At 48.9% G+C, this 23,174-nt stretch overlaps 1 protein-coding gene across 1 annotated transcript in view; it reads left to right on the top strand.

Moving 5' to 3' along the window:
* Positions 1-14,665: 14,665 nt before the first annotated feature.
* DNAH1 (dynein axonemal heavy chain 1) overlaps positions 14,666-23,174 on the top strand; it is a 71,264-nt gene continuing 62,755 nt past the window's right edge. The window contains 8 exon segments of the mRNA XM_082004484.1: positions 14,666-14,911; positions 15,494-15,566; positions 18,013-18,190; positions 18,697-18,853; positions 19,389-19,521; positions 21,047-21,210; positions 21,213-21,219; positions 21,745-21,997. Of these exon segments, the coding sequence (XP_081860610.1) occupies positions 14,699-14,911; positions 15,494-15,566; positions 18,013-18,190; positions 18,697-18,853; positions 19,389-19,521; positions 21,047-21,210; positions 21,213-21,219; positions 21,745-21,997 (1,178 nt within the window). The 5' untranslated portion in view covers positions 14,666-14,698.

Genomic DNA, 23,174 nt, shown 5'->3' with positions numbered 1-23,174 from the left:
CTGGGTGTTTCCAGGAACCAGGGAAATTAAATTCTCCAGATTGCATTGTAGAAGTGGTCCCCAATGTCCTCTGTCCCAAAACCACATAGAAATGTAAACACGCTTCTTTTATCCTTAGAGACCAGACTTCTTAGAACCAGAATAATGGGCATTTTTTTCCTCGACCTATACTTTTTGTCTTTAAAATGTGAAATTCCTGAAGAGAAGGAGAGCTTACAGGTTTTTAGGAACAGCAAGGATCAACTGTCTCCTAATGGCAAGCAAGCCAGGAGCCAAAGGTGACCCCAGTACAGGCATTGCCCTCACCAGTTGGGGCACAGTCCCACAGCATCTGAACCTGGCAGGCAGAGCCAAGTGCTGGTAACAAGGACACAGGCAGTCCCAGACAAGGTAAAATGATGAACGAGCTCCAGAGTCGATCCACGGAGTCCTGTTAGGAGCACAAGGGCCAGAGACAGAACTGGAGACAAGGCTACAATGTGGGTCTAAAGTCCATCCAGGAGGCAGGGCCAGAGACAGGACTGGAGATGGATACACCTATAACGTAGCTCAGGCAAGAACTGGGGGTCCAGGTCTTGAGCTTAAATGGTGCTCCTGGAGCAGGGTGGGTGTGGGGACACCCTAGAAGAGGCTGGTCAGGGCCAGTAAAACCTGTTAGTGCACTCAGGGCCCTGACAATGTGAGCTTCACAGCCTCACTGAAAGCAACAGAATACCTTAAACCCCTACAAAACCCAACAAGTAGATCCTGCTCATGCCTCTGCTAATAACCACTTGAATTTTTCCTGGTGCCCTCTTGCGTATCACCTCCATCTTGGGAAGAGGGGGAACTGGAGCCAGGAATCAGAGTGTTCAGATCAACCCCAGGGACACAGCAAACATACCAGACATGCCCAACATGAAATGGGATCTAGCAGGGAAGCAAAGAGGGAAGGTGGAGGGGGATCCATTATTCATGAAGGCAACAGTAGTACAACACAGCCTCTACAGACCCATGCAGCGTCAGATAAGGTTACTGCAGAAACAAGGGTTGGTGATGGCATGCCAAAACTCTGCTTCCTGGGTGCAGAAAGCAGAGAGGCGTTGAAACCAGCCCTTCCCTTCCCATCCCTTCCCATAACACTGTCCTGCGGTATATGACAGCAGAAATAAGCTTCCTCGGAAAGCTCCACTTGTGGTCCTTTGAGGAAGATTTGGGAAGTTAGAAGCCCACACAGCACAGGAAGAGGGAGAAGCAGCTCCCCAGAGAGGTGGCCGACAAGTGAGGTCAGGGTAGCAGAGGAACAAAGGAAGCGTGAACGTGAATCAGATGGCCACAGGCTCCTGGTTGGCCAGCCTCAGGGGCTGGGGTCCAAGAGCTTTGGGCAGGCTCCTGGGTGGATGTGTCAGAGCCTTACAGCACGTTTCCTGCTCCCCTTCTCCACCTCTCACCAAGGCTGATCCAGATTTCCCCATGGAAACATATCAGGGCTTAGCACTTATCTCAAATTACAGCGTGTTTGCTATGGCTCTACCCTTTCGCACAAAACAATGATTTCTATTACCTCTCATAGACGTCCTTCTTTTTCCTGTGTGCTGGTTTCTCTCTTTCTTCCCCTTGCAACCAGAGACACTGGCTCCTGTTCGGCAGGCTGGCTGCAGGACACCTCTTTACATCTGGATGGGCAAGCAGGTAGCTGTGTAATGCTGACTGTTAAAACACAGAGGATACAGCCCAGCAGCTGTCCCGGGGAATGAAACATCCTCGGCTGTTTGGGCAGGAGACCAGGCTCTGGCTTTGCACCACTTGACTTGGGAACATCCTGAGAGGATGCTGGAGTATTTGTTACAAAGAGAGGGAAGGCACCAGCTTGCGAGAAAATGAAGGTTCAACAGGGCTAAGCTGACTTGCAGAGAAAGGGCTGTAGCCTTTAGAGCTCATTCCCCCTACAGTGGTGTCACCTGCAGTAGTTTCTTTACCAGGACTACTTAAATTGTGCAGGATGAGCTAGATCTAGCCCCTCTTTCAGGCAGCAGGTGGTGGCTATTGCCTGCATCAGTGCAGCTGCAGGAGCTTGGTCAGGTCTGTAGGGCAGGGAGAGGGATTGGTTCCGGGGCACTTGGCGCTGTGTCTATATAACACAGATGTTGGGCAGGGTAGAGAGTGAGGTACAGCTCAAACTGGTGTGTTCCTGCTCACCTTCTGGCTTTGTTTGATGCGTAGGGGCGAGGATTAGCTATTAAAAGTGCATTCAGATGTTGAATGTGAATATGGATTATCATCAGGGGGTGGGAATCTACCACTCACTACAATGCTTTTGTTTTACCTTGAACAGAATCAGACCTGAAATCCTGGAGCTGGGGTAAAATGAAGTATTTCTCTACCCTGGGCAGCTTGTGCAAGGCAGAAATGCATGCAGGCATGCAAAGCGAAGATCATCTCTCAACTTAGCAGGTGAGGAGGCAGCAGCAGCTGTAAGCTCACGCTGGCAGCGTGGTGGCCCTGGGGCTGCTTTGATGGACTAGAGTGCAGGCTGAATCGGGCCCTTGTGCAAAAAGAGCTCTTACTCGGCTGAGGAAGGCTTTGTAGGATCAGACCCAGTTGGTGCTAATAGCAAATCAGAGCGTGTCACCGTCAGGCTGTGCCTGGAGGGACGTATGGCTCGTGCATGCTGGCTTGGATCATGTCCCAGGTATGGCATGGAGGCTGCCAGGTACTGCAGCCAGGAGCACTTAGTGCTCACCTGGAATATGTTGCATGATATATTTAGAAACCCTTTTTTTTTATTGGTTTTAATTACATCCAGCTTTCCTGATGTTCCTGCTGGTGGTTGGCCACATGGTTTTACACACACAAAAAAAAGCCACCACCCAGCAGCGTGTGGGCCCTGTGTCTGCCTGTGAGCCAGGTCCCATCTGGTGGTAATTACTAGCTTCACATCAGCAGAAGAGTGAAATATTTAACATAAATGTTTGATGTTTGCATAGCAAACCTCAGGATGGAAAGCTCTTGATAATCAGCCTGTGGGAGAGGAGGTGGGCCTGCTGCGGGGGAGCACTGAGGTGTATGGGTTGTAGCAAGACTTTGTGGGTTTTCATGGGAATAGAGGCAAGAGCAACACTGAGCCCAGGAGGCCTTCATGCCTCACTCCAGGCAGAAGCTCCAGAGAGCTTTGCAATCCTCCTCTCTTGCTTAGACAGAGGAGCTGCAGGCAGCGCAGCTCCAACCGCAGGCTACAAGCCATGCAGAGCGGTACGAGGCAGCTGACCCTGGCAGGGTCTCCTGTCTCCTCCCATCCAATACTCGTGAGGTGGTCATCAAAACTTGCAAGGCTGTAGAGGAGCTACTGAAATCAGCACAGGCTCCTTGCCCAGTGGAGTAGCTGTGAGGATGGATAGCAACCTCTGGTGGACCTCAGCAGTTCAGTGACCAGCTATCCCCAGCGAGGAGAGCAGGGTCTGGCATGTTTTTTGAGTATCCAAGCTCACAGAAACCCACAGTGTATTGCACCAGTCCCTAAAAAGTAAGATTGAGAGCGCAAGCAGGTGTTAGCAGCTAGAGGGTGGACCTTATCTCTGCCAGAGAAGGTGGCTCATGGTGAGCTCCAGATCTTCCAAGGGGCCTTCCCCTATCCGCAGGGGACTCAGTCTGATCTCTCTTGTGTACAAGAATTTGCCTTCCTGCCCTTCACTGCTGATCCTCTGGGGAAGGAAAACAAGCTAGTACTTCACTCCCCTCTGAGTGGGACAACATTAAGAAAAGAGCTTCATCCATTCCCAGGCACCTCTGGAAGGTGACAGACACATGCACTGCCTGCAGCATCCTCCTTGCAGCATCAAGGTCTGAGGATGACCTAGCACACCCAGCCAAATGACAGACCTGGAGCTGCTGGTCTGTGTGCCACCTCCTGTAGGGTAAATGGCACTATCAGTTTGCTTTCCTGGTGGAGAAGAAAAGGCACGCCTGGAGATGGCTTTCATTCATGATGCCATCATGTGGCTACAGGCTGTCTCTTCCTGAGCTTGTCCAGCCATGGCTCAACCTTTTCCAACTTGTCATTTTATATCAGCAGGAGGCTAGAGCAGATGTAGGGTAACAAATGCCTCCTCGCTGTCTCAGGGGGTTTTGGGGCGGCTTCTTCTGCAGCTTGTGCACCCAAGGTGAGCCAGCCCTACTGTCGTCATTGCCTCCAAGAACCATTGCTCATCTCTGCAAACTTTAAAGCCATGTCCTGACAGACCAAAATAAATCAATCAATAAATAAATCGTCCGTCTCGTCTACTGCATTCTGCAGTTTATTTCCTCGGTGCTGATGAAAAATAGTTGGATGCTTAGTAGCTTCATGAGATTAATTATGATAAACGGCCCTATCGCTGCTAATATCCGGCCATTAATTCCCAGATGGAGCTGCAGAAAATGTCAGGAATGGAAATGTCAGCTCTCTAAACGGACCTAGCAGGTATTGAAGTGGGGACTGGAGCATCAGCCGAGGAGGGAGCACGGGGAGAGCTGGGAATTAGCAGGATGACGATACGCATTTGGAAGCTATAATTCTTCTGGCTTGATAGCCCGGTTTCTCCCAGTTACATCCCTCTCAAGCAATGCCACAGCCATGGCTTTCTTTGGATTTTGCCTACTCTGGGGCCTGTTCCTGGCACCGAGGCAAAAGATTTGGCACTCACTAAGTGGGTGACGCTTCCTTTGGGCAGAAGCATCTCAACCTTAAGCTTCGGGAATCTCTTCCCCACTGAGATCCCCAGACATGTCACCCTGCTCTGAAGGACGGATACACCAGTAACTCCCTTTACAGCAAACGCAGGGCAGGTAGGCTGACCTGCAACAAAAGGTCACACCCACACTCAACTTCTGTTCTCCTCTGGGCTTCATATTTATATTCACATTCATATTTACATTGCTACAATAATCAGTTGCACACAAAAATCAGACGGAAATCAGGAGAGGAAAAAAAAAACACACTTGAGTGGCTTTTTTCCTCTTTCCAGCAGTAGTTTTTAATGGTTTCTCTGTGTTTGAAAGAGCTCTTAGCAGTGAATATTCCTTCAAAGTGAGAAGGTACTTGAAGAGTAGATGGACCAGCCAGATGAATAATATGAATGCCCAGCTACTGATAGCGCTGCGTTACTAATGGCAGGAAGTTGGGCTGGCACCTGGTGCAATAAATCATCTGAGGAACAATTGTCAAGATGGTATGTTTTGAGAGCCCTTCTAAATCCAAAAATGTTGGGTTGTCCTCTCGTGTGGGAGGCATGCTTGAACCTCTGCTTCTGACAGTGTTATGCTTCTTCTAAGGCCTGGTGCAAAGAAATGCATTGATTTTTGTGGCTCTGTTCAGGCCCTGCTCTGTACCACTTCTGAAATGGTGTTGTTCAGGTGAGGATCTATCCCAGCTTTTGGCACATGCTTTCAAGTGGAAAAGATCTGAACAGTTGGGGATTCCTTGATCACATGCCAGTTGGTTGAAAGAAAGGCTTTTTGCAGGAATCTGTTACTGTTTGCCAGCAAAGGATTGAATTTTTCCTCATAACTAGATGATTTTGACCCTTACCTGCTGAGAGGAGATATAACATTGAGCTTGATGGATCTGGTCCAGATCACAGATTTGAACCAGAGCTCCCCACACCACACAGCAAGTGCCTTATGGTAGGGAGCCAAGATGTCTTGGTCTCCCTCATGAAAATCCTGATAGTCCTCTGGAAACTTCAGGGAAAACTTCCACCCTTTCAAAAAGTGGGCAAGTCTAAAAAATGTGTCCCCCTGAACTCCCTTGAGCATTCAAAATTAATTGGCTGAGGACTTCGATCCCTGTATGTTGTCTGGGAATGCCTGAGTTGTAAGACTGCTAGTAGCTCTTCAGAAATGGCTTGCAGTTCTTTTAGGATCATTTTCACCGGGGGCGGGTGATAAATTTCCTAGAAGAGAGCAGGCACTATCTATAGCCTCCTGAGTGCTGTGTTTTGCATGCTTGAAGAGTGTTTATATGTGAATCTCTGAAATTTCTGAAGAGTGCCAGGAAATGTCACCTCTCAAGCTCATCCTCCCAGTACAGACTGGGCATATTGGCTTCCTTGTGAGGGAGACCCTGGTGTTCTTACCTGGGATGACTCGTGTCCCAGCTTTCAGCAAGAGCAAGACTACAGCCACCTACTTTCATGTTTCTGGTTGCCAGCGGTTAGACTGATGGCTCCATTTTGATGCTTTCTTCTAGAAAGATGGTGAAATGCCTGCACCATATTTGCTGGGGGAGTTATAGAGCTCCAAGCACCCTGAGCATGTCCTGACAAATGACTCGTCATCTCAGGCTGCATGAAATCTGGCCGTTTATCTGGCTGGGATTTCTCAGATTATCTTCTGAGCAATTTTACGGGTTTAACCCCAAGGGATTTGGAAGCCAGAGGGTGGGATCTTCAGGAGCATCTCTGCCACTAACCCTCTCTGAAATCAAGGTCTTTATAAAGTACATATAGGCACTTCTTGGAAAAATCTCCCAGCTCACTGGTGGCTGACAGGCTTTTTCTACCTGCAGCCCTATGGAGAAGAGGGCAACGTTGCGTTAGAGACAGTTCTGGACAGTTCAGCTGAACCTGAACCAGTTGTGGAAAAAAGGCTACTGAAAGCTTCTCTGCCCACTGGTGCTGAGATCTCATCATTGAGGCTTGCTTAGCTTCTCCATCACCACTACTCCCTGCTCAGCTTGGCCCTGGCAATCTTCATTGCCATCATCCTACTTCTGGCCAGCCCCACACTTTCTGTGCACCTTCACTGGAGAAGCAACCTCTGCCCGAAAATTCCTTTGGGAGGCCCTCTGGCTGGGTCCATGGTGTGATCCTGAAGGTGAAAGAACACACCCTGAGGAAATTATTTGCTGCAGTATGGTGGTGGAGACGAGGGAGAAAGCTAACCAACAAAAATGTCACTCTACTGGGGTCAACATCTCGTTCATTTTTCGAGGCTGCAGTGAAAACTCTGGTTGGAAAGCACAGCACTGGCTGCTGCGAACTGCTCCACCAGTCCCAGCGTGCCTGAATTCAAGGTAACGGCCTTGTGTTCAGCGAGCTGTTGGAAGTAGCAGGAATATAAGGTGAATCTGTCGCAATATCACCTTCCCAGAATCAAACTGCCTCTTCAGGAGAAGGACACAGGCAACGTGAAGTCAGACCTTTTCCTGACTCTCCCTGCTTCATGACTTTCTCATGCATTTGCATTTTGGGGTTTGCTCTAAGGAGTTTCTGTCAAATGTACTGTTAGCATCGTCAACATGTGGTGTTTTACTCCAGATTAATGCTGTATCTTGTGTGTGGGAACGCATGTGGGTGTGGAGACAGAGAAATCTAGGGCCTTATTCTCCAGTGGCCTTGTGCTTTGAGGATCGCTTACACCTTCAGCAAAATGTGTGTGGGGTGGGTATGGAAACACTGCTAAATCTGAAGGGGCCTGCTACCCACGTCGGGTAGGTGCAAGTGATGGAACAAAACAACCAGCGTCTCATCTCTGAGGTCCACAGATAGTTCTTTTATTCCTCCCATAACTAGAGGAAGGCCGTTCCCTGTAGAAGCAAGCTTTGGTGTGATATGCTGTCCTGGCAACGGTGTTTTCTGAGCTATCAGGTCACGATAGATGCATGAGAGGCAAAGGGGTGAAAGAAGAGGGGAGGAAAGGTGGTTCCAACAGCTCGTGGATGATAGAAGAGAGAAGCTGGGCTCTTCCGCCAGAAAAGAGCCTCAGAGGCAGAATGAACCATTGGCACTTTTCACGCTTTTCCCCTTCCCAGTGCCAGCTCACATCCTAACACCGACTGAAGCCACCACTTTGAACCCGCCTTTTGCGAGTGACTAGGTCTCGCACTCCCCTGCCTGGCCATCCTGGGCTAAAGGAGCACTCGTGGAAGCAGGACACAGTGTCGGTGCACCCCGCCGCAGCCCCTGGAGGCGAGTCTCCGGGGAACCAGAAGGCCCTTTTGAAGGCAGGTCAGGAAATGAACTGATCATCGATGGCAGCAGATGGATGGAGAGCAGGATGGCTCCTACACCTGTCTGCTTTCTGTTCTGGCCCGGTAGGTTTGTGAGGGCCCAGCCAGTTGAAATAGCTCAGCTTTCATCTCCTGACTCGCTGAAGCATTTTGTGTTGAACTTTGAAAGCTTGGTCAAAAATGAAGCATGGCTGACCACAGGACCTGCTGTGAATCCCAACCTGCTGCAGGGGAGACAAAGCCGAGGTGAAACGGGTGGGTGTTCTTCCCACACAAAGGGTGAAGGGGCTCCACCATCGCTTCCTCCCAGCCAGAGGAACCGTCTGGGATGTGACTCCAGGGAACTCCAGCAAGAGCTGTAATTAATCGGACCTAATCGAGGCAAGCCAGCACACACTCCTTTAAGTGAAGTCATGAGGCCGGCAGTATGACAGAGAACCTACACCTGGCAGTTTCTCCAGCAGCTGCTGCTCTGAGCAGGGCCGGGGCAGTCCAGCGTGGGGGTGTGAATCAGCACAGAGACCTCCCTGCTCCGCAGGGCTGATCCAGTAGACGCCTTGGCAGGAGCTGAGCATTGCTGGCAGGGAGCTTTCTTCCTGGGAGAAGCTTGTATTTCTGCCTGCCACAGCCTCTGCCTCTCTCTGCCCAAACCTCACATCCCCTTGCTTGCAAATTTTTGGATGGCACGAGTGCCTCTTTCACCCTTGACTCCCAGGCCCCTGCACCCAGCGCCAAGCTGGGTACGAGCCAGTGCCAGGGTGGGTGCTCATGGCCTGGGCTCTGCTGCGTCCCTGTGGCATGCACTCCCCTCCCTCCTCGCCCCAGTGCCACCCTGCCTGCCCCTCTGCCCCCACGCATGGCCACGCAGGCGTCCGTCCGGCCAGCCTGCCGGCTGTTGTGCCCGCAGGAAGCCCTGCAGAGCTCTGCTCCTCCTGTCCTGCTTGCCAGGACTTGTACCTCTCCCGGGCGCAGAGCTGTGCAGCAGCAGGACTTGCTCTCTGCCTGCCTGGGCAGGGCTGGCAGGCATGGTGGGGCAAAGGCTTCATCCTTTCCTCCTTATCCTCTGCCCTGTGCCCTCCCTCACAATAGATCTCTTACTTTTATAGGTTTTTTTCTTCCTTAAATCCTTTCCTCTCTGCTTCTTCCACCTCCTTCCTCTCCTCCAAAATAATCCAAACCTGTTCTTCCTTACTCCCCCATGGGCTGGCACTGCTTGTCCCTTCCCCGCCACCCCCTCCCTGAGGGACCAGTTTGACAGGACCCTCCTAGTAGGGCCCAGTGCCCCCCTTCCCTCTGTAGGGCATAGCCTGTTCTCCAGGGTGGTAGCAGATGGTGGTAGTCACCTGTCCCCACCTGACATAACCCCCAGATGTGACCACTCAAGACTTCCACGGGTATGTAAGCTTGGCTGTAGACAAGCCATTGTGCAGCTCTACACCTTGCAACCCGCCCACCTGCCTGCGACGATTTTGGGGCTGAGCTGGACGATGGAGGGATCTGCCCGACCTTTCCGGACAGCCGCTGCTGGGGTTGGCATCCAGCTGGCATAGAAGGCGGCACTGGAGCAGCAGGCACCCAGCCCTTCGCCTCCCTCGTGCGGGGACTGGGGTTTGTCCCCAGAGGCACCCATCGGTGGGATGGCCAAGCACTCGCACCTTGGGGCCAGCAGCCCTGGAGGCTGATGGTGGCTCTGTGGTGGTGGCTTGTTGGCAGTGGCCTCTGGTGACAGTTCTGTGGTGTCTCTGTGGCTGTCCTATGGCAGGTCCGTGGTGGCCCTGGGGTGATGGTGGTGGCTGAGCGGCGGTGGCGCTGGGGGCTTTGTGGTGTCCCTGTGGTGGCAGCTGTGAGGTGGCGACCCTGGGGACTCCATAGCGGACCCCCCTCCCCACCGAGGCGCGCGGCTGCCTGGCACCTCCCTCGGGCCAGCCCAACCGCCCGCCGAGGCGGGGGGGGGAAGCCGCCCCCTCCAGCGGGATGGTTGCGTCCACCCCCTTCTCCCGTAGCAACGAGCCCGGCGTCGGGCACCTGCGGGCGGGCGCGCTCCGCGGGCCGGCCGGTGCGTACTGCCCGCCGGGAAGGGCCGGGCCGGGGTCCCGGCGGCAGGCCGCCGCCCCGCGGCCCTCGGCCGGGAGCGAGCCTGGGGCTTCGGGGTCTGAGGAGGGGCCTGCGGGGGGAACGGGGCCCCCGGCGGGCCGGGCCTAGCGGGGGTCAGGGAAGGAGGCCTGGGCGGGCCGGACAATGGCGGGCGGAGGGCCGGGGAGGTGGGTGGGCGGTTGCACAAACGGGTGGACGGACGCACACGCAGGTGTGGGTGATGAGGGTGTTTTTCAAGACACTGGAAATGTCGGGCAGGGTTTGGATTCCTCAGACCACCAGAAGCGGGGGGGTGCGGGGAGCTGCTCCCCGTTCCCTCGGGGTGCTTCGCTCTCTCCCATCTCTACAATTAGTTACTGCCCTTGGGTCGCTTCTTCAGCGCCCAGGAGCCTGTTGTGCTTCATAAACAAACCGGAGTCACGGTCTAAATACTTTTGTGTGGTGTCTTGTAACACCCGCCATGGCTGTAACCTCAAAACGTGTGGGGTAACCTTGTCGTTAAGGTGGTCTGTGTAATGAGGAACAGTGTTTGCCATCAGTCTTGCTGTTCCTCCTTGTGTCCTCAGGTTCTAGTGGTGGTTGTGTGGTGCTTTCCCATAGAGAAAGGAATGCATTTAAAAACCTGGAGGAAAATCAATTTTAAAACCACGCAAATTGTTGGAGGGAATGGGCTGCTATAAAACTCAAAATTACTTTCAACTCCCTTTTTAAAGTAGAATAGATTTGAAGTAGAGGATCATGTTTAAAGCAGTTTGAGAGTGCATCACCTTGTCTGAGATATTCTATGGCTTAAATTATAGGAAGAAGGAATCTGTACATGTTGGTGTCCGGATGGTATAGTAGTTGGGGTTCGGGCTAATCCACAGATAAATAGATTTCAGATAAATGAATACTAGATTTCAGTCTGTGGTTTTGCTTAGGACTTAGATTATTTTTGAAGTACTTTTCTCTGTTGCAATTTTTAGCTGTTTTGAACCTTTTTTGAAAGAAAAGAGTCCGTTTTGTCAAAGCTTTGGATCAAAGAATTGAAGTAGAAGCAACAGATCAAAAAGCTCATACCAGACATTGAGCAAGACATGTGGGAGTTTGACTTCTTGGATGTGTAAAGCCTGGATTTACTGAGAAATTGTAATTATAGTTTTGCCACGATGACATACAGACGCTGTAGCTAATGTTGTGTCAGCAATGCCATTAGAATATGCTCTCATTTTGAATAGTTCAATTTAGCATAGTACAACGTACCTAGTATATCTAGGAAACATGCTTTTCAGGTGTGAGAGTGCATGACTGAACTGCTGGAAAGATAGGAATTTCAGCAGTTATGAAAAGATTTTCAAAGCTTATTATAGCTAAAGCTGGGATGACTTGGTGCCAGGCAGATGTTTGCCATTGAAGAGCAGGGAGCTGCTCCTGGATGCACGGGGGCAGTGGAGAGTGAAGGGTTATTGAGGATCGGCTTTCAGGAAGACTTCTCATCTAGTTGCGATGAGCTGAACTCCTTTTTCCCCCACCTTTGAACATCTCCTTGTCAAAGGGGCTCTTCAGCCCTGAGGAAGGTGCTCCAAGTAGGAAGGGGTTGAAGGCTGCAAACATGGTGTACGGCTGGCCTCCTGCCCGCGGCCGCAGCAGCCAGAATGTGGTGCTTACAGGGCTCTAGGCAGTTTCACTGCTTTTCTTAAGGATCCCTCACGCAACCAAGAAATCCTTGAGCGCAGGCTGTTTCACACCATCAGCTGGAGCTGCTGTTGCGTGCTCCCTGCAAGATGGAAGGTGTTCCCTTCCCCTTGCAGCCCGAGCAGCGACAGCCTGGGCAATCCACGCCACGCTCTGCTGGCCAGGGATGAGGGTCCAGGGTCACTCTCGGGTGGAGGGTGAGTCTGCATGCTCCTCATCGTTTTCAGGAGAGTGGGGAGGCAGAAGGTGCCATTGGCAGAGTTAGAGGCTGGGGAAGAAAGTGAACTGCTCTGCAGTAAACCCCTGGCTCAGCAGCTAGGCTGAATAAAGGAGAGATGGTCTCTCTTCTCATCCTCTCAACCTGGAGACCATTCTGAGAGCTGGGTGGGAGCACCAAACTAGCTGGAGGCTGGTGCTGGAGCGAGCTCCCCGCCACACTCTGGGAAACCTCCTTCCTGGAAACCCTGGCCACATCCCAGCAGCTGGGGTGGCAGAAGAGTAGAATTCCATTTGTGCTTAGCAGTTCTCCCATCTCTCTATCAGCTTTAGCACGCTCAGACAGGCTGTTTTACTCATCTGTCTGGGGTATTGCTGGGAAAACTTAGGAGGCCTGATTTTGTTCTTTATTTTGGGTGGTGTGTATCAGGTTTTTTTGCAGTTACAAACACCAGACCCTCCCTATGTGCAACTGGGAGAGCGTGACAGATGGATGTTTTTGAGCTGGACGCTGAGTAGGGGTTTATTTTATTTTGAGGTAAGTGCTCAGGAAGGACTTTACGGAGGTGTGTGTGAGTACAGAGGGAGCAAAGCAGTGAAGAATTAGGCCCGCTGTGGGCAGACTTGGTACACACTTCCCCCATCACGGGAATTCAGCTGTCATCGGCAGCAGCCACGTTATTTTGGTTCTAGGCAGAAATTGCCAGTCCTGCTAAATTGAGAGTGGGCTCAGTCGCTCACCCTACTAAAGGTTCAGATGAACCTTGCATCCTGAAGTTAGCTTTTTTGCATTGGATGGGTTTAGGACTCTGGTCCTAAGAGGTAAAAATACAGCAAGTCGTGTCGCCACCTTGGCCCCTGCTCCCAGGAAGAGGATGCTCAGGCGACATATCAGGAGAGGCGATGCAGGGTCGTTCAGCCTTGCTGCTGTTCTCTGTGACGGTGCTGCAGGCATGAAAGAGTTCAGCAGTGATTCATCAGGAATCCTTGGATCTTGGCTGATACCAATCAATCCTGCTGGGCTGCCAAAATAGATATGGCCAGAGCATAAAATAGCTAATAAAAACAAAATCCTCCATGGAAAATTCATTCTTCAGGGTATGAGGTTCCAGCTGCCATGTCAAAGTGAAGCTGAGAGGGGAAAGAGTTGAGATTTTCTAGCTTGAAGGAGGGGAGGGGGTATTATTGATCTCCTCTCCCAAGTCTCTCCAATCTGTTCGTTTACTCCATTTCACGTAAAGGATTCACATCATGGTAACCTTGATTTATTATCTGATTTCTTTTTTGAATCAACCTCTCAAAATTGTGCACTGGCTTGAACCTGCAGTAATAAACCAGCACAGTTATTCCTTCTTATCTCCAGCATGCATGTAATGCTTTCTCTGCTGTGTGTACCTGACTCATTCTTGCAGACAGATGGCAAGGTGAAATTTAGAAAAAAATTGCCCTCTCTGATCAAGAGTATAGGACTGGCAGAGTTTTCACTCCATTCAAGAGCAGAGCAGAGAAGGCATGACAGGACAGGACGCTGTCTTGTCATATCCACGTCAGGATGAGACTCCAGACAGGTACTATACCAGCTGTGGCCTACAAGACCAGGCAAGGTCTTTCTAATGCTCAGAATGGCAAGCTGGAAGACTCCCATGTAGCAGCCTGTTGCAGAGGCTTGGCCTCCAGAAGTAAGGAAGGCAGACATGTGGGTCCTAGCAAGGGTGCAGGACACAAATTGTTAGTCAGGTAGGGCTGGATGAGGAGTCCGGGTCTAGCCCTGAGCAGGAATTGATGAATAAGCCTTAATGTACTCGGAGTAGCCTTGAGAGATGCCACGGAGAGCTTTGACTCATAATCTATAGGAATAGGCTATGTGGGTATGTGGACATGGTTACATTGGCGCATGTGTGTGCAGGCTGGAGTGGCTTGTGTCACTTTAGCTGTACTAATTAGTTACAGTAGTCATCTCTGTGTTTAGACAAGCCTAAAATCAAGGGTTATGTTATCATCGTGCCAGAAGTCCAAGGGCTGCTCTTAATTCTCTCAGTGAGTGAAGGTTTTTATAAAATAAAGCCATACAGCTGTGATATTTGCCTGGATTTGCATCTCCCAAGGTGGAAGAGTAGAAATTATTTGTGAGCTGAGATCACCAGCAAAAATATCCCCTGCAGGAGGAGAGAGAGAGGGGAGCTTCTGGCTATATTTTAATACTCATTAGGCAATGCTTAAACATCTTTCCTGAATTATTTCAATGAAAGAGTCAGACTTTACACCTGGGAGTAGCTGTGTTGGTATCTAGACTGTAGCCTACTCCCACTGGAGTCAAGTGTGACAAAGGTTTTTAAGGGATTTGGGTACAGCAAAAGTAGCTCTTCTATTGTAGTCCTAGTTTACTCAAATTCTCCTGCTGCCACGGATCTGGGAAGCCCCTGCTTCCCAGGAAAGCAGCTTTTCATGCGTATACTGCTGGTTTTCCCCCTCCAAACCCCATGCAATAATAAGGTGCTCTCCTTCCCAGGCATTAGTGAACCATTGAGTCAGGCACGTGAGCCCAGTGGCCCCCAGGTCACAAAGGGAGTGCTTGGTACTGAAGCGGGGGGTTGAACCTACCTTGTTAACCACTCATCTTCTTAGCAAGCCAGTGATATCCAGGGCTGCGAGGGTGTGGAGGAGCGCCAAAGATAGTGTTTAACAGCCTCAATGTCTTTCCACTCTAGCAAGCCCAGGGTTGCATCACAGCATTGTTCTCCTAAGAAGATGGATAAAGCAAAGGAGGATTTGATGAATTCTCTGGGTAGGAGCCCCAACCCTCCTGATACCAGCAATGAGGCTTTATGCTGGGACTGCAGTCCAGGAATGAATTTGTTGCTTCCCGATAGCTGCAACCAGGGGCCAAAAAAATACTCAGCCTTTAGACAAAAGACGTTTTATGCTGATGTCCTCACTCCAGGAGCCTCCAACATCTCGAGGGTAAGTGCAAAGAGCAGTTCTTTTTTTACCATTGTCCCTCTAAGATGTAAAGACCTATAGTACACCCAGTACGGAGAAATCCAGCTTTCACCCCAGGCCTTAGCCCTTCATTTTGGTCAGAGGCCTTTGTGCAAGACCTTGGCCCTCACAAAGTGAAGCCATAAGGATCTTCCTGATTGTAGTTGTGCTGCCTTCCTCAGTGGCCGGTGCTATCACTGCCATCATGATGTTGCCTGGGTTTAGGATGCCAGCATGGCAGGACAGGCATATGATTGTGACTGTAGATGGTATTTTGAAGTAGAACCTTAATGACTGCCTACTTTATCAATGCCCAATCCACATTTTGAGCTGAGATCAGGCTGCACTCTGCTGACAAATCTGCCTCTCTGTGCATTGGGCTGAAGTTTCCAGGTATTTGTGCCTCTGAGCCTTTTCTGATCATTATTCACAGTCTCAATTGTCCCTAAAGCTCTGGTAAAATCAGTCTTACACTTTCTCTCTGGACCTCTATAACCCATCCTTCCACTGTGCTACAACTGTGCTTTGTTATGTCTGACACTTCCCTCACATGCTGCATTTCAGGATGTTTGTGCTGACCCCCATATGTACCATGCTTTGCTAAGACAGGCGGACCTCGAGCAGCACACCCCTAAAGGTAAATATACTGAGAGGAAACGTGATGTGGCAGGAGACGGGGCCGTAACTCTTATGGTTGCTTATAGTGAGCATGCTGGGAGCTAGGCTCATGACTCCAGGTCAGTGCTCCGCTTTCGTTCTCTCAGTGTCAGGAATGGTGCTGAGCTGCTTGAATGTCCCATGAAAAGTGATTTTAATTTAGAGGTGGAACAAAGTGTTCTAACTGGGTGGTAAAACCATGCTCCCTTTTCGCCTGGATATCTCCCCCCAGGGTTCAGGGTATTGCTGAATATCATTGCTGCCAAGGGGGTTCGGTCCCATGGGCCATGTGCCAGGAGAGCACTGAATTTGCATGCGTTGTCATTGTGTATGGAGCCAGCATTGCCCCTTCACAGCTGTGAGAGCTGTATTCAGGATCCAGGTACCCGCAGGTACCTCTCTTATTTATTCATTCTGCATCCAGCTGTGCCGCAGCGCAGCTTGTTCTCCCTAGACACAAGGGGTTTGTGTATGCAGAGCTGCTGGTCCCAACTGCTTACTAGAGCCTGTTGTATCATGGATGCTCAAATACAGGAACCGAGCATGGTTGAAAGGTTTGCCAGCACTCTCCTGGCCCCTAGAGTGCTCTTGGGAATATGGATCACGGGCTGGCAGCAGGTGGGGAGAAAGTGTGCTTGTGAGAGGATTTTAGTCTTAGAGAGAGATGGTAACTATATATACCACCTTCCTGTGCTTAGAAGTGACATTTATTTTCATGAGTGAGGACAAATGACTGCATCCTCAAGTGAATCTTGACAAGCTAGACTCATCCCTAAGAAGTGGAGACAGATCTCTATTTATGATCTGCTGCTTCTTCAAGGGGAAAGAAGCTATCAAGCTGGAAATGTAAATGCAAATGAAACGCTAAGTATTGACATAAATAGTTGATAGTGCACAAAGTGCCATAATGGATGGGGCCACGGATTTCGCAACAATGAAGTGACGAAATTGGAACAGCTGTGCTCCCTGACAACAAATATAAATCAGGGCCATTCTGCAGAGACCCCAAGCAAGAGAGATGCATGAGGCTAAAGGAGCTGTAGTAAACCCTCTGCATTTTAGGGACTCCTCAAAATTATTGTAAGCATGCACGTTGGTATGGACAATGGAAATGTTTAGGATCATATTTGTTCCAGGCTTGGAGTCCGTCCTAAGAGAGGGGAGTAGAGAGAGAGGAGCCAGTTCAGTGACTATTTCCTTTAGTCCCTAAGCAGGCAATGAATAGCTATGGGGCTTATGTCAGGGGCCATTTAAGAAGGGCAAGGGAATGACCTCTCGGAGGACCCTTTCTGTACCTGATCATCCCGACATGTGTCTGGCTTCAGCATTATTGGCTGCTCTGCACAATTGCTTTGAAATCAAAGGGGTACATCTATGATGCAAGCAGAAGCACATGGAGCGGGGTGAAGGATTGGGTCCAAAGCTTGACATCCAAAATACCTGCTTACGAGCCAGAACCTTAAGTTTCTCCTTGGTAAAGTGTGAAAGTTCATCAAATGAAAAGCTTTCTCACCACTAAAATCTATTTTTAGCTCAATGCTTAGCTCTGTCTAGGGAATAGTGCTTTTTAAAGCTTGCATGCAATTACTTAATTTAGGTTAAGCTTCAAATTCCCAGTTTGCTGCTGTTCTATTATTTGCGGCTTGTTTAGCAATATAAACAGTTTAGTTTATTTATGGGGCAAATGACATGGTTTACTTTCTGCTAGTTCTTGGAAATGTATATTTCTTGCTTATATTTCTTGCAAATTTCCATTGAAAACATTTGGCCAAATCATGAGATTGTTAGCTGTTTAACTCAATTTTTTCTCACACCACTGCTGCTGTGAGTGGGAGGTTTGCTTGAGCAAAAACTGGGGAGAGGTTTGTCCCAAGAAAGGTGTGAATAGGGACTTCAGCACATAAAGATGACCTGAGCAGCTTGTGCTCTCCTGCAATATTCATAAGCCCTTTGTCACCATCTTGATTGAGTTCCTCCCAGCTACGACTGACTCTGTCTCAGGACACCGTAGGGAGGCAGGGGAATCCCACCCCTTTCTGAGAGTGAGGGAAGCCATGCACTAGAGACAGTAACTTGCCCGAGATCATGTAGAGAGTCTGCAGCAAAGCTGGGAACAGAATAGAGCTCATAGAGCTCCATAGAGCCAGGTCAGTGTCCTACCTCCTAATAAGGTGGCTGACAGTAATTCACAGTGGAGGCTTCTTCTATGCCATCATTTTGATACTGTAAAACCATAATGACACATTGCAGCAGGAAAAAAGGTTTCCTTTCTGTTTCCCATTTGATGTGTGCTTGCTTTCTCTCACAAATCTAGTAAAGTGACTTCTGCAGACAACCCAGGAGACAGCACAGTCCTCCTGTGTGTGTCAATGTAAAGCAGAGTGATATCTGGTGTTTTCAGATGCATGTTTCTCTTTGTCTCTTAGTCACAACCTTCAGGATGCCTGAGGACTTCGGAAGTGTCCTGGATAAGCAGCAAGTGATTGGACCAACCACTGAGAACCTCTTCAAATCAGATTTCCCAGTACAATCACTTAAACCAAAAGTGCAGATTCCTTTCCAGGGGCTTCCAGGGCAGTGCCCTCAGAAGATTGAAGTAGAGAGGTAAATAACCAGAAAGTGGCTAGAGACATCTTTATGGAATGGACGCAGCAGATTAGGGTGTTGATTTTTGCTTTCAATACGTGACATGTCAAATCTTCTGGAAAATACTATCCTGTAAGGCAGTGGTCTCCAAAGTAGGGTGTGCACATTGCAGAGGGTGCACAAGACAATACCAGGATGCGTGAAGAAATTTTTTTTTCAAATAATGTTTATTTAATCTTTTTTCTCATCCTTTTTTAATTTCTATTTTTCTATATGCTCTATAATGTGCATAATATATTAGTACAGTAGTACATGTATATTATTTATAAATTGGACTAGATGATTGTTGTAGGTCCCTTCCAACTGAACTGTTTTATTCTATAAATGAAGAAATAGACATGTATGCAGTGTGTGCTTAAAAACTTTTTTACTGATAGGGGTGCACAATCAAAAAGTGCATTTCTAGGCATGGGAGCCCTTCTAGGTGCATTAAGTGGTTGTTTTCCCCATCCGATTCAAAACAGGAGGAGACGGCTATATCTTACCTTTGATATTGCTCAGCTCTTAGCCAGCAAGGGGATAGACTCCAACCAGCTGATGCCAAGGCACCGTGATCCTGACAATATGCCAACTATTGAGGAGAAGAAAGATCCTGTCTTTCCCATCTACCTCCCATTAAAGGTAAGAGAGTGTGTTTGCCACTTGTGATCTGTCTCATTGCTTATACCACAGGATGTTTCTGAGAATTGCAGGACACTTAGCCATCATTGATACAACAAGTGATAAAACAAAGAAATGCTTTAGAGCAGGTTTGGGTCCAGAAGGATCTCTACAAGATGCGAGCATCTTCTGCAGGGTGTCCACAACTTCCATCAGAACTAATAATCCTTGAGGGTTCTCCTTACTGTCATTTGTGTGTCCAAAGAAAAGGTGTTGTCTCATGTTTCCTTCCAAATGCACTAGTCAGCAGTATTATTGCACAAGACCTCTCCAGGTGGTGGTCTGCACTCCCTAGGAAAGCGCTAGGAGTACAGATATTGCTGTTTGGGAGAAGATTGTTGATCAAAGATCAGCACAGCTTTTGCACCTGGGCTGTTTTCCATTTTTGTAGTCCATTTAGGAACTGCATGTTAATTTTCCTCTCATTAAATTTTGTATCATGTATTTTATTCTCTCTGAAGTAAGACTTCATTTCACTCATGTCCCGGCTTTTTAGATATTTGACAATAAGGAGTATGACTGTCGAACGCCAGAAGAGTGGATCTCGCTAGGACTGGAGCCAGGATCTCATGATAGAAAGCCAGTGCCTGGAAAAGCACTTTTACCTACAGATGATGTACTTGGACATGGTAAAACTTGAATGGGTTACTGCACAAGCAAGGCAATGCTAACAGTTACAGGCCCATTCAACAGAAGGAAGCATGTAGATTCAGATGAATGCAGCTCTGAATAGCAGAAAAGCAATATCTCATTCTGACCAGGCTCAGGCAGTCAGAGCAAGAGACCAGGGATCTCATCAGCTGTCAGTCCTGCCCTGGACTGACTGTTTCCACTTTTTTAGAAGTAGCCTCTGCCTTTTGCCCTCCCATTTCTGTGCCTGGAAGTCGGTACAGTCAAAATTTCACTTTATTGGTATGTAGGTATATCATGAAGTTAGTTAGCTTGCACGCAGTATGTTCTCCTGGATTTCACTGCAAGTGCAGCATCAGAAGTCAAGTTCAGACTGCAGTGAAAATCCAAGTAGTAAAGCTGGGGCAAATTAAGTGATGTGGACATTGTTTTCCTGTCACTCGGAGCCTTCCCAAAGAGATGGCATGACTAGGTTCAGCTGTACTGGTGTCCAGTTGTGGCTGCTGCTCATATCAACACATCTGCACTAGATTTAAAGAATAAAAGCTGGCATGCATACTGACTGCAGCACTGGGGCAACCTCCAGAGGCTTGGCTGTGCAAAAACTAAGCATAAAACATAAGCTGTGTGGATCCTTGGGCAGCCAGCATGGGATGGCTGAGTTCTGCCTGCAGCTGGCTTGGGGAACACCACACCTGATCACTCCCCAGGTTGAACGGACTGTTCTGCACACCAGCAGTCAGACCCTCTGGGCACTGGGGAAGGTGAGACTACTGGCATCTGTATCATGCCAGCACTGTTGCAAATTCCCGTAGCTCATACCCGTGGTTAACAGCATCCCTTCTCAACTTCAGTATAATGCTATCCTGACCTGTATCTATACTGATGTTGATATAGATATGTATCTGTCTGGTTAGCACCTCCCAGCATTTAAGAGGATCTGAACATTTAAGAGTTAGATGCTCTAGGAATGAGCCAGAGAAATAATAGATTGGGGGAGAAGGTACAGGGTTTTACACCCACTCCCAGTTAAAAGAATGAGGACTCATGTGGAGGGTGACACAGGGCTAAAGCCACACATGGAAAAGGAGAAAGAGATCCCCACAAAGCCCATGTGGGTAATGAGGGATCCTGGATCAAGGGGTGAAGGAATTGGAAGGCAGAGGGGTCCCCAGGTACGGGCTGAAAGAGGATGTAGGTGCATATGGGGCCCAAATATAAGACTATGGCTGCAAAGAGTGAATGGGAGTGCCTGAACTGGGAGGTGGGAGGATGGTCCACAGGGAACCCACAGAGGTAAGAGGAAGAAAATGGAGGGCTCTGGTGAGTGCAAACAGTTGGAAATGCTAAGCTGTAAGACCTGAGTTCATTATTTAGTTGACTGTAGCAGAAATTATGTGAGATTGACCAAGATTCAAACTAGTAACGGATTTGACTGTAGCATCACCACTCTGATCAGGAAAGTCCATTTGCTGTAGCCTCCAGGGGAGTGGACTAACCCTTTTTAATCTTTGATTCTCTCAGAGGACCCCAAAAGCCAGAACTTAATCTACAAGTGGATTGATGTTGGTGTTCTGGATTATGACAAGGAGACAGAGCTCTACTTGGTCCATAAAACAGATAAGAATGGGCTGGTGCGGGATGAAGAAGGGAGACCCATCCTCAATGGAGGAATAACTCCAGAAGGTGTGTTTCAAGTAAGGCCTTTTGGGACCTGGCATATAGTCTGAGGGCCAATTTATTACCCACACTGGTCCTAGGTAGAGATGGGAAGGGTGTCAAGAAGTCATTTAATTCCTCTCCTTGTTAACACTCTTGACACATGTCTGTTTAACCTGTCCAGAAAAACCTCCAGGGAGAGAACTCCACACCTTAATATGACAACCTATTTGAGGCCTTCCCTTTGGAGATATGTTTCTTTTTTCTCTGTCTCCCATCTTTCCTGCCTTCAAGAAAAGTTAAATTTTGGTCTTTCTGGGCCAATGCCATTTTGAGGGGGAATGTGGGCAGATTAAGATGAAGTACTCCCCTCTTGAAAGGTTTAGAGATGCTGCTAATTCCATGCTCCTTGTCTCTTGCTGTCCTCAGCTTTGGTCTCTCATTTTGATCTCCGGTAAGCCATCCCAATTATATTGTCCATCAAAAAGCTGCTGTCAGCATTGCAAGCTGTTCTGAGTTTTGTTTTCCCTGTGACTCTTGTAAGCTTTACTTCCATTTTCCAGGAAGAGCTCCATTGTTGTCATGTCAGTACTGGGTGCCACGAGTTTGCCTGCTGTTTCTGGCCGAAGATCCCCAGGTGTTTGCACAGCGGGTAGTTTCTGCCAACAGCTTGCGTAAGAAGACACAGGCACTGCTGCTATATCACCTGTATGTGGACTGCATGCCCACAGATGGACTAAATAGCATCAGTGAGAAGAGCCTGCAGAGAATGAAGCTGTTGGCTATGCACACTCCCAAACTGAACGAAGAGAAGAGGTAAAGCATCAAGTACATGTCTGGCGACTCAGCCTTCAGTCCATTAACATTGCAGGACTTCATAGGGCTACAAAACAAGTGGCAATGGAGACAGATCTTGAGCATCCAGTTCATAGACTCGTGGATCTCATCTGCCTTCCAGCCTCTGCACATACATACCACCCTCTTGCCCAGAATGTCATCAGAACTAGGTAGGACAAAAGCTGCAGGGACACACGTACAGGATGGATGATCTGTCAGAGTTCCTAGATGAAGTAGATGTACTTCATATGCAGATCCACTGAGCCATCCTTACACCTGCAGTTAAGTGGCCTTCAACAGCAAGAAGGTTGGACAGAAATGGCATGGTTGACCTTGCTGTCTCCCTGTGCTTTCAGGGAACAGATCAGTCATGGCTGCATTGATCTGCAGACCGCCAGTTGTCTCCAGAGACTTGGCTGTTGTCTGCTGATGACTCTTCTACCTATTAGCAGCTGCTTAATCAAAAGATCTGCACAGGGTGAAGCAAACAGAACAGGAGATCTCCACCTGGATGTAATGGAGTGTCTCTTTGAGATGTGGTTCATATCAGGAAAGTGTTTTAAGAGTTCCTGGGCTGATGAATCATGACCTGGTGTCACTGGGAATCAGCCATGACTGATTGCCCTGCTCAGAGACAGGAAGGTGTGAAGTGCTGCATGGTCTGACAGCCTAAACTAGACAGTAGGAGAGTAATTAGTCTCTGTTTGTGAGCAGAAATATAGTCATAAAGAAAAGTACTCTGCCTGCTTGAGGTGAAGGATGATTTCCCAGGGCAAACAGAGCAGGGATTCAGCACTTACACGCATGTTCTGGCTGAGGAAACTGATGTGAAGAGGTATTCAGCAGGAGGTAGTTGGGAGGACAGCTCGGATAGCCCAACTTTTCCAGAACTGCCAGCTAGCTTCCTCAATTCTTGGTTATTTCCCCTTCCCTCTGTAATGCTTCTGCCCAGTGGAGATTTTGCTTTGATCTGAAAAGACACTTGAGAAGGCTGCAGTCCTAGTCCCAGGTCCCCACTTGCCTCTGTCATTACATGTCCAGTTGATAGCATTGCTGGCTGCTTCATTGTCCGCACAGCTCTCCTTATGCATTCAGTACTGGGTGAGCTTCTAGGTTAGCAAATCCAAGAGGGAGGGAGTGAAGGGTTGGGTTTGCA

Source organism: Phaethon aethereus (assembly GCF_964289735.1).
Source record: "Phaethon aethereus genome assembly, chromosome: 11".
In the NCBI taxonomy this organism is placed as follows: Eukaryota; Metazoa; Chordata; class Aves; order Phaethontiformes; family Phaethontidae; genus Phaethon; species Phaethon aethereus.
Note: the sequence above shows the minus strand (reverse complement) of the source record. Positions and strands in the feature narration are given on the sequence as shown.